General features: G+C 38.5%; 1 protein-coding gene across 2 annotated transcripts in view; it reads right to left on the reverse strand.

The window, feature by feature from the left end:
* Positions 1-15,823, reverse strand: part of LOC112054147 (netrin-B-like) — a 208,847-nt gene that overhangs the window by 4,537 nt on the left and 188,487 nt on the right. Inside the window, exons 2-6 of one of the 2 annotated variants that reach the window (XM_052885922.1) lie at positions 10,441-10,629; positions 5,444-5,593; positions 4,741-4,803; positions 1,598-1,669; positions 319-508 (exon numbers count right to left, since the gene is read on the reverse strand). In XM_052885922.1, coding sequence (XP_052741882.1) covers positions 319-508; positions 1,598-1,669; positions 4,741-4,803; positions 5,444-5,593; positions 10,441-10,629 — 664 coding nt within the window. Of the gene's footprint in view, positions 1-318; positions 509-1,597; positions 1,670-4,733; positions 4,804-5,443; positions 5,594-10,440; positions 10,630-15,823 lie in introns of both variants that reach the window. The other variant, XM_052885923.1, reaches the window with a different exon arrangement.

The raw sequence follows: 15,823 nt of genomic DNA on the forward strand, positions 1-15,823 counted from the left end.
GATCTAACGCGTTTATAAAAAAACATACATACAGCCGAACGTAGAACCTCCTCCTTTTTGGAAGTCGGTTAAAAACAGTTCTTATAGAATCGATGTTTCATTGTTGTAATCGTTTATTTCGTGTAAAGAGCTAAAAGTGCCGGTTTGAGTTGAGTGTAAAAAACGGTCAACCAGAAGAGTTTTTATACACTTGAAGTGTGGCTTTTTCATTCTTCGCTACACACACCCCGGCCCGCGCGGACCATCGGGAGTGTTACGAACGAAGTTGCCAAGCTGTAATGATGAATTGGTCTGAGGTCGTTAATGATGATGACTCACTTGTTAATCTTGATCTTGGGACACTTGCAGGCGAGGTCCTGCGCGCGCACGAGCAGCGCCACGGCGCCGCGGCGCAGGCGGCTGCGCGGCGCGCGCTTGTACACGGCCTGCACGCTCAGCGCCAGCCGCACCCACGCGCCGCCCGCGCCCGCGCCCGCCGCCTCGCGCCCCACCACTCGACCCATTATGACTGCAACATCGACACACATTGTCATTCAGTATCATCATATCCAGCGATTGACATGAGTGATCTACAGTACTTCGCACCACAACAGTCTTAATATACTAGACATTTAAACTGAAATACGTCCTCACTTAATAATTACATACGATCCTACCGACTGCGCCACTTATAACTGCGACATTAACCAACGCTGTTAGTCATCTTCGTCATATTATCCACGGATTGACATGAGTGGTCCACAGGTACTTCGCATCATAATAGTCTTAATAGACTAAACCTCTAAACTAAAACACTAGCTTTATTTAATAATTACACCTACCGACTGCGCCACTTATAACTGCAACATTAACATGCGCTATTATTCATCATCATATCCACCTATTGTTATGAGTGGTCCACAGATACTTCGCACCTTCGCACCCCACCAATAGTCTTACTAGACTAGGCCTCTAAACTGAAACACGTGCTTTACTTTATATTTACACATGATCCTACTGACTGCGCCACTTATAACTGCAACACTAGCATACATCATAATCATATCCAGCTATTAAAGTCCACAGATACATCGGGCCGCAGTAATAGAGTTTGACGCGTTGTGTAGATCACTTAATAATACCGACTGCGCCACTTGGGATTACAACCACCAAATCACGTTGTGACGTTTATGCTACAATAATTCTCTGATTTCTCACGACTACGTTCACGGATTCTAACTACGGTCATGAGGCATCCGGACTGATTCAGTCAATGCCTGAAAGATAGTTTATGTCTTCAGAAAGAACTTCTAGCCTATTAGTATAGCCTATCTAGTGCACTTTCGGATAGGAAGACATCCACTGCTACGACGTGCACTGTTTGGTTCGTTAGCTATGGTAAACAGTGAATTCCTGAGATTCTTCCATATTTAACGTCCACTGATATTGATATGAACTACTTGTAGATAATTTTAAAGAACTACCAAAAATACTTTTTAAAGATATGTTTTTTTTCTTTTGCTCAGAAAAGTTTAGTTTTATATTTTAGATACCACTGTTTTATTTTTCAGTTAATAGATTTAAATGAAGAAACATTGCTTTGACGTCAGTTACTCACCGTAGTCTCGGCTGCAGAACTTGTTGAGATTGAGGGTTCGCGCGCCGGCGCGGCACCGCCCGCACTGCTCCGCTGCGCGCAACACGGTCCTCATAAGACTGGGCCCACTGGTGGCCCACTGGCGGTCCACTGGCGATCCACTGGTGGTCCACTAGCCCTCTGACTGCTGGACCACCAGTGGACACACTGCCACTGAAGTGGTTGCCCACATTCAACTACATGCCTCACAATTCATCTATTATATTTTGATTTAAGCATCACAACTATAAAAATGTATGCCTAAAGAAATTATGATAAAGACCCAGATTAGACCAAAAACAAAAATTGGACTTTCAATACAATTATTTAAATTAATATTAAGATGGTAACATAAGTTATTAAGCAATAGTTGTTTTTAAATCTCTATAACGAGTTTGAAATTATATGTAACTTTAGTTAAGTAGTAAAATTTGTGATAGGTAAGAAATTATTGATTAAAATGGTATAAACATGGGGGAATAAATAATATGGTTTTCAGAAAGTAAAACTAGAAGCTGAAAACGGTGTGAATAGGAAAATATAAATAAATTTAAATCCCAAGGGTGTGAATAAACTAGGTCAAGACAATTCTAAAACAAATAATTCATCTAACACACCACAATTCACAATTACGTCTATGATGAAAATAATAAGTTTAAAACTCAAAAGTAAATACACCAAAAATACGTTTTACCTTCCATACACAGATCGGACTTGTATACAAACTAAAGGGTAACAAGGAGTTTATGAGATTGGCGATGAGTTACAAAGCAAGCCTGGAACCAAAACTATATTGATGTTAAAATACCAACATTCCAACCAAGGGTGGTACGATACTAATTCGGCCATACACAAAATGTCCTAAACTACACAAATCTCTAAATGAAAGTAAATTGTTTGAATATAAATATGTTTTGATATGCCAATAACACAAATTCGTAAATTTAGAGATTTGTCTTTAATTGAAATTGGCATTATTCGGCCTATAAATGGATTTAATGAAAATTTAGTTGTTTACGCTTAAATATTGAATATAGAACAACCCGATAAGCACTTTGTAGAACTTCTTGACGTATATCAAGCAACACAATTTGTTATTTTCGGTAAACCTGCAGGCTTATTCACTATCTTTGATGTACTTTGATGCGCTTTGTATATTAGTTAACGTTGATGAAATTGAGATTCTATGTAAAAATATCATCCGGTGCTTACTGGTGGATATAACACAATATACATTTTGTCATTTGAATTGATGTTTATTGTATCAACGTATTAAACGTTGATAATAAAAACCAAAATAATGAGTAGGCCAGCTGATCGTCAAGAAAAAATGGGTGTGCCATGATACTTGCTCAAGGCATTTTATATTAATTTGTGATTAAGCTGCGAAACGAAGGCAAAAGCAAACACAAGAAGTTTTAAATAGTTTTTAAAACTTCTTGTTCATTAAAAAGAATCCTTGTAGAATACAAGGATTCTCTTATTCACTCGGAACTATATTTACTGCATAAATATTTGTAATTCAACTAATACCATTGATAGACCTGTGAATTTTGTTTGATATATTTGTGTACGACCGAATAAGTATTTAGTGTAAATCATTAAAAGTGCAAAAGAATATAAACAGAGTGAATTTACTTTTTAAGAATACCTGAAAAATAGCTCCAACATATCACAGTATATTATTATTCATAATTTATCCACAGAAAATTTGAATACCTTTATGATGGAATCAACAAAATGGAGAGTCAACAAGTCCTGTGTTTGATAGGTCGGTATCGGTACTTCATCATCATTGAAAGTAAGTTCACTCCTTTTAAGCACTCATTCACGGTACTCTTTGTATATGCATATATTTCATGTTGTTTTTAAAGTAATGGAAAATAAATAATGGGGAAATTAATAGGTTAACAAATTGTTCTTGTTAATTAGTCAAATTGTTAGATAAATCTGGTTAAATTTCAGCAAACGCGTGCTGCAAAAGGAATTCCTTTCGCATTATAAACCTCCACGTTCAAACTTTAAACCGAAGCTCTATGCTTTGATGAAACGTTAAGTTATTTGTAAGTGGCACATGTAAATTGAGTGTACCTACTTTTACAAGTTATTTAGTAACGAATACCGAATGAAATACCGTTCCCTGTTTGTAGAATGGGCTCCGGCCGGATGTATCAATCAATATTGCATAACGAGGCACGCATTATGTTATGATTTATGATTAATACGAACTATAATGGCGATGGAACCGGTTCTTGGACGATAAATGGATGAATTTTAACTGAAGTTTGAAGTGTTAATTTATTTTATTAGATTAGTTAATAGAAGCTCTGCCAATAAATATATTAGTTGTTCTGCAATGATCGTAATACTTAATTGATCAATTGTTTTGTTGTAATCGTAACACCCAAAAGGTTGTTTAGAACAACTACCAGAGTTCTAAGAGTGAACTACAACGTTATTAGGCTTATAAGAGTGGTTACAGTTTGCTGATTTTAGTACTGTGATTAGATTTTAGAGTAAGAGTTACCAGGTTTACACATTATAACGTTATCAGAGCTTACAGATCAAGGGGCCGTTGTCTTAAAATAAGTATCGCTACCAAGGTAATATGTAATGATATCTGGGTTACATAAAATGGCTACAGTTTGCTGGTTTTAGTTCTGTGATTAGACTTTAAGTGAGAGTTACCAGGTTAAAATGTATCAGGGTTATATAAAGAGACTATAGTTTGCTAGTACTTTTACTGTATTTAGTACATTACCAGGATCACATAAAACGTTACCAGGAACACATATAACGTTACCAGGATTACATAAAACGTTGCCAGAGGACCTAACGTACGACCCATAACATATATCATGAAGACAAAGTAACAGCTGAACCTAAAAACCAAATATGGCGTGCTCTTTCCTCCCAATGCAACGAAAGAGGAAGCGACATTTCCGGCTATGCGCTATTGGTCGATTTGTCTTCACGTGATCATGTCGTGGCGCGCATGTCAGGTCTACTGGGTTACTTATAACGTTACTAGTTTCCGAGGTATCGTTGGTATGGCGGACAGCGTACCGTGAGCGGGCGCATGCGGCGTGGTGGGTGAAGTGCATGAATGTCCACTTACTACTTACCGCGGCCCGGCTCCGCGTCCACCGCCTCCATGGCCTGCACCGCCGTCACTATGCGCGGTATACCTGTGGGAAAAGTACGGTTAGGAAAATACTACGTGCTTATATTTCCATAGGGTTAGCCTATGTCAATTCAGATCTTCAGCGATCATCCTGGACTATAAAATATTGAGCTTTCTTTTTTCCCATAAAGTCGAAGTTGGGAAGTTTGTTGTGTTACACTGTCGGAACCTGGTAAGTTAGTTAAAACTACCATTATCATCAACATCTTATACCTGATGGCCTGTATGCATGTTCCACATCGATTCTCTTTCTACAATCTCAAACGTTTCGAAAATTATTAATTTTATCGATTAGATCTCTCATACGCAAACATTCTTTTAGTTTTTGAAGTGTTTGTAAAAACAGAATCGAAGATCGTGCCACATGGGTTCAGGTCCTTTGCATTGTCAACCTAACTAATCAGCTTTTTATAACTAAAGAGATCAATGACAAGCTCAAAACCCCTCTCCTTTATAAAAGTTGGCCTGACCTGAGTGGGTCTATAAAATGCAACTTTTTTACTGTTGAGTTTTTTGTCTGCTCTTCTCAGCAGACTGCCTTCCGAGACGGTCGGTGGTAGTCTATACAAATAGTCAAACTTGTCGTTTCAGACGTAAACTAAACCTTGAAATTAATTTTGTTTTTTAAATCAACGTTGACTCACGTATGCAGGGCGCGATGTGGCTCCTGGACTGCTGGTAGCCCTTGGCGCAGCGGTTGCAGGTGGTGCCCGTGACGCCGTCCTTGCAGGGGCACTGCCCGCTCGTCTGGTTGCACGTCTTGCCGCTCGCGCCCACAGGGTGGCAGTCACACGCTGCAGAACATACACAGTTGGGAAATGTCACAGAACATACCCCTTTCAAGCCAGCGCCTAAGCGGGGAAGTAAACACATTGAATACAAATATTTGTACAATACAAATTTTCAAAAATCTACAGTAGCGGCCCGCACAAAATATCCGCCCACTTTAATATGATGCGAGTATATAAAGTGAGCAGATAGTTGTGCCTTTGAGAATCTAAATTACCGAGTATTAAGGGAAAAGAAAACATTAATCAGTTTTTAACAACATTAAAAAAACTTTTTGTTGAAAAAGTATACTATAAAATAAATGACTTTTTAACCGAAAAATAATAAATCCGCCTCTTTACTATAGTTACAACACCCTCACAGGGTTACATTGTAATAATTTTAAATTGACTTTTAATTATAGTTAGCTAACTATAGGCCTCGTCAGAAGGCTCAGAGTCACACAGCGGGTGATGGAACGAGCTATGTTAGGAGTATCTCTGCGTGATCGAATCAGAAATGAGGAGATCCGCAGAAGAACTAAAGTCACCGACATAGCTCAACGAGTCGCGAAGCTGAAGTGGCAATGGGCGGGGCCCATAGTTCGAAGAGCCGATGGAAGTTGGGGTCCCAAGGTGCTAGAATGGCGACCCGCACTACAAAGCGCAGTGTTGGTAGACCCTTCACCAGGTGGACTGACGACATCAAGTGATTCGCTGGATGCAGGCGGCTTAGTATCGTGATGTTTGGAAGTCCCTACAAAAGGCCTATGTCCTGCAGTGGACGTCCATCGGCTGATATGATGATGATATTGATTTTATTTATGACATATGTTAAATATTATAATCGAAATGTAACCTGAATGAATAAATGAAATAAATAACACGGTGAAATACATCGCAGACATACAGCGAGAGATGAAATATACAAATTAGGCACAAAGTTATGTAGTCACTCCCAATGTTTGCTTGTATTCGTGATAAGTTTCAACATGAATACAAACAAACAGTGGGAAAACGTCAACTCATATACTAAAATTGGCGATCGTTACATCATAATTAAGTATGATGGTATCAGGTATGCAACCTGATACCATCAGTTCAAATACTTCTTACTTTTACTTTAATTTTAGTTAATGGAAAGCAGCTTTTTGTAAAGATTTTTCTTCACAAGACAAGTCCAAATAGCAAAACAACTATACAACCTAACACAACAAAGAAAAATCTTCGGAACATTACTTTCTCGCGATGTCAGCAACCCAAACTTTGCCCCTTATAAAACCTTTTCTCAAGGGACCCATAAAGGCCTATCCCATCGTAAAGGGCTCGTTGCTCGATTTCCGGGTGTAGTTTTTATGGGGAAACTATTCGGTGGTTGCGGAGGGAGTTTATGTCAGTTTTACAGCGTCAGGCTCTCGAGTTACTGCCAATACAGCTATTGGTTACTTGACCGGAGAGTGTGGAAGGCAATTCAATTATTAAGGTTGGTCCTTTTTGTTTTCTTTTGTTTTGTTTTTTTTGTATCGCACTAGTGTGAGGTTATTTGTCACATGGCGCTCTAAAAAAGAGTGTGTTATAATTTTAAATCCACTATAATTAGTGGGGTTTGTTTTAATTCTTACTTCGTATGGAGTGATACAAAGTATACAAAATTTATTAACTTTAATAAATTACTATGATATAATCGTTAACTTGGAAATGAAGCTACAAATATGCCTTAAACCATCCTTAAATTAGTTAATAGTAGAGCCGTGATAGCCTAGTGGATATGACCTCTGCCTCCGATTCCGGACGGTGTGGGTTCAAATCCAGTCCGGGGCATGCACCTCCAACTTTTCAGATGTGTGCATTGTAAGAAATTAAATATCACGTGTCTCAAACGGTGAAGAAAAACATCGTGAGGAAACCTGCATACCAAAGAATTTTCTTAATTCTCTGCGTGTGTGAAGTCTGCCAATTGGGTGGCCAATTGGGCCAGCGTGGTGGACTCTCCCCTCTCATTCTGAGAGGAGGCTCGAGCCCCCCCCCCCCCCGTCTCCTAGAGTGGCTCAGGAACTCAAAAGTTTTGGATTGCGTTTTTCTCACTATAAGTTTCACATTAAAGTTTATTTGACAAAGTCGTAAAGACGTTGACGAATAAACTTTAGTGTAAAAGTCATGTCATTCTTTTACAAATCTTATACAATTTTTTCTAGATTTCCTGTACTATAAAAACGAATGTTATGTCACGTTTACTTTCCCACGAGTTGCGATACGCGGCTATAACGCGGACAGTTCCCGACCTCTCCCCGGACACATTCCAATAATTGGATATCGCGATGGCACGCACATTCAGCACTAAACGTTTAGCTTTCACACTGTTTATTTGCCAATTACAAATCTGGCAGCACCAGAGCTCGTTCGATAAAGTTATTATCCTGGCAAGCAGCATTACAGTTTTGTGGGTAGTAGTTTAAAAATTGCTATCCACGACTGACATTTCGTAACCTAACATTGAAATATGAGTGTTCGAATTGTTTTGATCGGGGTGTTTTTGAAAATTTATCCGGTCGAGGTCAGCGGGCGACGGAGCGAGCTATGCTTGGAGTTTCTCTGCGTGATCAAATCAGAAATGAGGAGATCCGCAGACGAACCAAAGTCACTGACATAGCTCAGCGAGACGCGAAGCTGAAGTGGCAATGGGCAGGCCACATAGTTCGGAGAGCCGATGGACGTTGGGGTCCCAAGGTGCTGGAACCGCGACCCCGCACCGGAAAGCACAGTGTTGGTCGACCCCCCACTAGGTGGACCGAAGACATCAAGCGGGTTGCAGGGAGCCGCTGGCAGCATGGTCACAAATCCCACTGTATACCACGTAAAGGAAGTAGATAAATTAATTAAGCTAGGTATTCTCTTTCAATTATTTAAATTGCTGAATGATGTTAGATTATTAGATATATTGACTAAGTTTACTGTAATCAACCAATCACGTTGACGCAGAGAAATTTGACCAATCAGAGCAGAGTAGTGACGTAGTTGGTCGATGAGATATGATAGAGGGAAATGGTGGAAAATGGTGGAAGGAAGGGCATAAAGAGAAAAGGCCAATTTTGGATGTAAAAGTGCAAAAATACCTATGTATAATCATTGATTTTATTATTTATTATAAATTATAAATACAATGGATTATATTTCATATTTCTGGTGAAAATTTCTGGAAAAGGCAGTTGTGTTTGTTATTCCCGCTGACCAGCCTTTAATTATAAGTTAAAGATAAAAAACAATGTCTGTTAATGTAACAGAGTAACGAACTAATAAAATAAATAAGTATAACGCCGTCGGCCATGTTTGTCTAGCCTTCTTCAAACAAGTTAGACTTTTACGATTTCTTATTTATTTTCACTCGCGCACCTGCCTTGGGGCACGTCTTTTACTTATTTTGGACATAAAATGTTGCTATTTTAGTTTATTGCTCCAATAAAACGTGTAGGTGAAGATGTTACTTTTAAATAAATATAAAATTCCATATTTAACTTTCATTTTTAAGTCTATTATTTATTTTCAACGGTCCATGTTTTCAATTTTTATTTGAGGTGGTATGTTTATGTTCAATGCGAATTAATTTGTCAGTCAAATGAATTTGTAAATTGATCTTCTCAATCTACGTTCTCGAAGTGATAACCGTTTGGTCCTACCTTGTTCTAAGACAAAGTTTTTTAGCAAGTCTTTTACTTCTGAGGCTGTCAAAATGTGGAATAATTTGCCGTCTTTTGTCCGTGCCAGTAATTCACTTGCCATTTTTAAGTTTCGTTTGAAACAAAATTATTTGACGTTGAATTAAAATTTCATTTTTCGAGGTATTTATTTTATTGTTATTTATTATTTATGTAGTATATATTAATTATATATATATATATATAATTAATACTAATAAACTAAATATATATATATATATATATATATTTGTATTAGTTGTAATATATTATGTAATACATATGTAAATTTTAATATAATATTTACGTATATTTTAATTATTTATATATATAATTACATATAATGTATTGCACCTTCCCGCTCTTTCTTCGCAAGTTCTCTCGTCAGGGGTTGCCTGGTAGAGATTACTTATAGTAATAAGGCCGCCTTTGCATGCTAAGTTTAATTTATGTTTTTAATGTTTCAATTTATAATTATATTTTTGTGTGCAATAAAGTATTTCTTCTTCTTCTTCTTCTTAATTTATACGACTAAAATTAATATTATTACTCTAACGTTTACCGTCCATAAAATTAGCTGTTTTTCACACATGTATTTGTGTTTTTTCTTACTTTGCTTAATGTATCAAATCATATATTCCACGCATATGCAAAACATTTTGTGGAATCAAATTTCCCCTGTGGTGAGTCCCAAAAGTTTTAATATGGTTGATTTCAACATTATAATATGGATCAGGCAGGCAGGTAGACAAATGCTATAATATCCGGCAAAACATTAACACTTTGAAGCTTCCAATTAGTCTAAGAGCTTATGTAAAAATAAAAAATACTGCCGAACTTTGGAGTTAAGATCAGCAGTTGCTCACGTTCGCAAGCCCTTTTCGATCAATGACGTCACTCACGTTTGCCGGCCTTTTTGCGTGATAGGCTTGGCGGGATTGCAATAGTAGCCCTCGCGACAGTAGAGGCAGTGCCGACCGGCGGTGTAGTGGCGACACTTGAGATATGAGAGTATGTATAGCGGTTTAGTGGATCACTCACGTTTGCAGGCCTTCTTGTGCGTGATGGGCTTGGCAGGGTCGCGGTAGTAGCCCTCGCGGCAGTAGTGGCAGTGCCGGCCGGCGGTGTAGTGGCGACACTTGAGATATGAGAGTATGTATAGCGGTTTAGTGGATCACTCACGTTTGCAGGCCTTCTTGTGCGTGATGGGCTTGGCGGGGTCGCGGTAGTAGCCCTCGCGACAGTAGTGGCAGTGCCGGCCGGCGGTGTAGTGGCGACACTTGAGGCACACGCCGCCGCTGGCTCGCCCCGACAGCTTGAACAGCTCCATGTTGAACCGGCAGCGGCGCGCGTGCCCATTGCAGTTGCATTCTGGGGAAGGAACGAAAACGTGAGCATTGTTATCAGGGTAAGGAACAAAAACGTGAGCACTGGTGTCAGGGTAAGGAACGAAAATGTGAGCATTGCTATTAGAGTAAGGGACGAAAACGTGAGCATTGCTATCAGGGTAAGGAACGAAAACGTGAGCATTGCTATCAGGGTAAGGAACGAAAATGTGAGCATTGCTATCAGGGTAATTAACGAAACGTGAGCATTGCTATCAGGGTAAGGAATGAAATCGTGAGCATTGCTATCAGGATAAGGCACGAAAATGTGAGCATCGCTAACAGGGTTATGGGTAAGGAACAAAATCGCGAGTGGTAGTAGCGAGTTGTACTCGCTCTCTGGTGAAGGAACGAAAACTTGAATTATGTTTGCTTTATAAGCGTAAGAAGATACGAATGATTTTTGTAATCACAGTAATACTTTTATGTATTTATATCGTGAATTTCTTATATTTGTCTGTACCTACACTATATAAGAGGGTGCGATAATAGTTCTACTGTAACGGTATCCAAGATCTCTTTAATTTGAGTCCATTCTTTATTTATCTACTATATTTAAACATGGCCCAATGTTACAACGAGTATTTCTCTTCAACAGCATCTGTTACCAATGTTGGCCCAATACATTCTCCTCAACTATATTTGTGACCAATGTTGGAGTGGTGTAGCTCGCACGCCGGTGATGTTAATGGCGTACATTGCGGGCGCAACAGTTGTCTAATGCGGCCATACGTCTAGCGCCGGCTGTTGCCGACACCGAATATACTAATACAATTGTATAATATACAGGGTGTCCCATAATTAATAGATAAAACGCAAATGACACCACCGAATCATCTAAAACGAATTTGAATAGTTTTGACAAAATCCCTGGGGTGACCAAGTTATATTTTTTTTCGACTTTTGGTCACCCTATGGATTTTTACAAAACTATTCAAATTATTTTAGATAATTAGGCGGTGTATGTACCATTTGCGTTTTATCTATTAATGACCTGTATAAATAACCTCGTTGGCCCAGTGGTTAGCCTATGTGGGATCAAGTCTCGTGATCCTGAGTTCCAGTTATGGGCTTTTCTTTCTTATATTATTATCATTGGTGTTGCATTCTCGTACCTCGGGTATCGAGTAAAGCCGTCGGTCCTACTGCAGTAGGTGTTAAGTTACTTTAGTGAATATACACGCAAATGATTATCATCTAGCTTTTGTCAGTCATTTTAGGTCACGTGATTTTGTATTCAATAATAATCTATTGCTAACTGATTAAAATTACGGTATATTTGAAATTCTATTAGTTATGTTTATTATGTTAGGTAGATCAAAATTAGAATAGGCCAGCTGGATATAATGATCCAAAGTCGTTTTATCAATAACTATAGTAATGGAAAAAAATAAAATAATAATAATTTTACTTTAATACTAGCTGATGCCGCGCAGTTTCACCCGCGTAGTTCCCGTTCCCGTAAGAGTATGGGGATAATATACAACATATAGCCTTCCTCGATAAATGGACTGTCTAACACTGAAAGAATTTTTCAAATCAAACCAGTAGTTCCTGAGATTAGCGCGTTCAACCAAACGGACAAACTTTTCAGTTTTATACTATTAGTATAGATAAAATGAAGTGGACAGTATCGTGTGTCCAGTTCTCTCATAAACAGCGCAACCACTGCCTCAGAAGGCTTTCACGGATTTATTTTCCTCATTAGTTGGCGAGCATTGCTTGCCTTATACGATAGAGTCACTGCTAATTTATATTGTTTTATGGCTCTCTTGTGTTCGCCTCCTACATTTGCAGTGGGAAGTAGACAGTTTAGATTTGTATGAAACATTTTAACTTTTTGCTTTCTCGGATAACATATAAATAAATAAGATATATCATAATGTTAACGTGTGACATTGGCCGTGGCTAGTTAGTTACCACCCTACCGGCAAAGATGATCTTCTCGGAGTAACCAAGACGTAACCATCGTAACTTCAATTTTAAGTTTTCGACTATTATTATCACCATTAGATTAAATTAAAATTATGACATAATCCTGACTTTTCAAAAGTGCTTCTAAAGTAAGCCTAATCGAATTAAATGAATTTTGAATTGATTAAAAGCTGAAACCGGTAAGTGGCTCAAGTATGCCTCTCTCACAGAGAGTTATTTGTACCTTTTGCCGTGGAGACCCTTGGGCCATGGAGTCGCAGTGCCAAAAAAATTTACCGAATCATTTCACCGCGGCTAGTTGACTCAACTGGTGACAGAAGGGCTGGCTCATTTTTTGCGCAAAGGATCAGCCTGGCTGTCCAGCGCGGAAATGCAGCCAGTACTCTTGCCACCATTCCACGTGGGCATGATTTGTATAGTTATTAGGATAAATTAGCTTAAGTTCCATATTGTATTCTTTCTCAATAAAAAAAACACAAAAAAAAATTTTGAATTTGAATTTGAATGTATAGAAACCATCTGAGATATGGCTAAGTAAGCCCGTTTCTAATAACCTGGATCGTCACTCAATATCAGAGGGCCTGTGTAGCACGTCGATTCTCTTTCTACAAACGCTAACGCTCGCGAAAACTAAAAATGTATAGGAATGACAGGTCCAATCGATAGCTTGATCACGTGACCGATCCGAATGTTATTCTCATTATTGTAAAACTCATGGCGAGTCGAACAAGTTTTGAAAGTAGCATCAGACATGGATGTTGTGTTTACCTTCCAAGTCATTTTCAATGTTGGTACAATTATAAAATATAGCCTGGCTGGTGGGAGGCTTCGGCCGTGGCTAGTTACCGCCCTACCGGCAAAGACGTACCACCAAGCGATTTAGCGTTCCGGTACGATGCCGTGTAGAAACCGAAAGGGGTGTGGATTTTCATTCTCCTCATAACAAGTTAGCCCGCTTCCATCTTAGACTGCATCATCACTTACCATCAAGTGAGATTGTAGTCAAGGGCTAACTTGTAAAGAATAAAAAAAAAGCCTATAGCACCCGGGGATAGTGTCTCAACAGTCAAAGATTTGTTCAAATAGGTTCAGTAGTTTCAGAGCCTATTCAATACAAAGAAATCCTTTCTGTTTAATATACCTAAAAGCTGATATTAATCAAGCTGAAGCTTAACTAATATCAGCTTAATTTATATCAGAATTAGCTGAAGCTTGATATTAATCAAGGCAATCGATGTGGTGTGTTGTGTTGTGATGTATTCAAAATTATAGAGAACTGTATCGTCAAAATCATTCGACACTCTAGAAGTCTAGAGCCTAGTATCAACTAGGCTCTAGACTTCTAGAGTGTGCGGAATCACAAAGCAATGGACATACGAGGTAACTAGTGGCGTGCATAGGGTTGTCGATCAGGGTAGTAAGAAATTAATCAAACTAGGAAAATCGGTATTGAATAAGCACTAAGAAAAACATCTCTTAGGGTTTGCAGTACTTTAATGCATGTATAATAACCCGATAACCGATGTGAAGTACAAGTAACTTAGTTATATCGACAAAAATATAATTTGTTATACCGATACAATAATATCTAAGTAGATATTATAAGATTCCTTCATGGAATACGATTATGGTAAATGATTGAAGATAGACGTATGGTGTCCAGAAACAATAAATCCGTCGCCGTCATAAACCCTTTAAAGAATCACCATAAAAATTTCACAGCTCAGCCTGAACAAACAAGTGTTAATCATATTTGACATTGAATAATAATGATGGTGTAGTAGAGCGCTAACGAGATGAAACGGAAATTACGGTGGAATTCATAGTCGTAGCAGGGGGCCCCTAAGGGGATTATTCAGCCGCTATGTGTCGAATTCAATCCCTACGCGTTTCATAGACAAAAGAAACCCCTCATTTGACAGGAGCTGGCGGCTGACTGCTGAATTACCGATATTTGTCAGCCAAACCATCCCCTGGCATTTTTTTTTGTTGTTATTCGTGATTTATTTATTAGAAAGTGGACGTTCGGATCGTTATATGTGAAGTTATAAACAGCGAGTTATATCAGTGCCCAAGATATATATTCGCAATTGCGTAAACCCAGTATAATACTATGGCGATATGGAATGTACGAAAGATTCTCATGTTAGGCATAATATGCCACTGTTTGATGAAGAATGAACACAGAAGACCAAGAGAGGAATACCAATACCGCTAGTATTATACATTCTAGCAGCACTTCGATTCTATGAAACGGGATGTTATCAGGTACGTACCTTTGTTCATTATCAATAATTTTTTGTTCATGAAGACGCCGCGCGGTTTCACCCTGTGTGGTTCCCATTTCCGTAAGAATATGGGGATAAAATATAGCCTATAGAGCTCGGGGATAGTGTAGCTTCCCAACAGTGAAAGAATTTTTTAAATTGGTTCAGTAGTTCCAGAGCCTATTCAAAATATACAAACAAACAAATCTTTCCTGTTTCTATTATTAGTAAAGATAAATTAGGAGTAGATATAAAACCGACTCGACTTAGATCGGCAGCGAGATGATCTTAAGCTTCGTCCACCTGCCGCAATTCCATACAATTACTGTGATGGTGTGCTAACCTGTGCCCTATGTAGTCGCACTTTTAAGGCCAAAATAGGGTACATTAGTCACTGGAAAGCACACCAGAGAACTATACATTCGAGTTCCTTACCCTGATTTGAGGAGTCTGAAGCGTCGCTGTAGCCGAAATCGGCTTTGAGGCATCATCATCATCATCATCATCAGATATAAAACCAATTAGCCCAGTGGGTATGACCTCTGCCTTTGATTATGATGGTGTAGGTTCCCAACAGTGATAGAATCTTTCAAATCAGTTCAGTAGTTACAGATCCTATTCAAAACAAACAAACAAATTTTTCCTGTTTATAATATTAGTATAGATAAATTAGGAGTAGGTCAAAATCCATATAGCCCAGTAGATATGACCTCTGCCTTCTATTCGGAGGGTGTAGTTTCAAATGCTGTCTGAAACATACACCTCCAAATCATTTCAGTTATGTGCATTTTATGAATTTAAATGTATATTACATGTCTCATACGGTGAAGGAAAAACATTGTCTCTACATGTGTGAAGTCTGCCAATTCACATTGGGCCAGCGTGGTGGACCTTATCTCTCATTCTGAGAGGAGACTCATGCTTAACATACTCATGATGAAGAATTTAATTAGTTTGTTTGTTTGTAATCTAACCTAT

This window comes from Bicyclus anynana, chromosome 15, assembly GCF_947172395.1.
Source record: "Bicyclus anynana chromosome 15, ilBicAnyn1.1, whole genome shotgun sequence".
Lineage (NCBI taxonomy): Eukaryota > Metazoa > Arthropoda > Insecta > Lepidoptera > Nymphalidae > Bicyclus > Bicyclus anynana.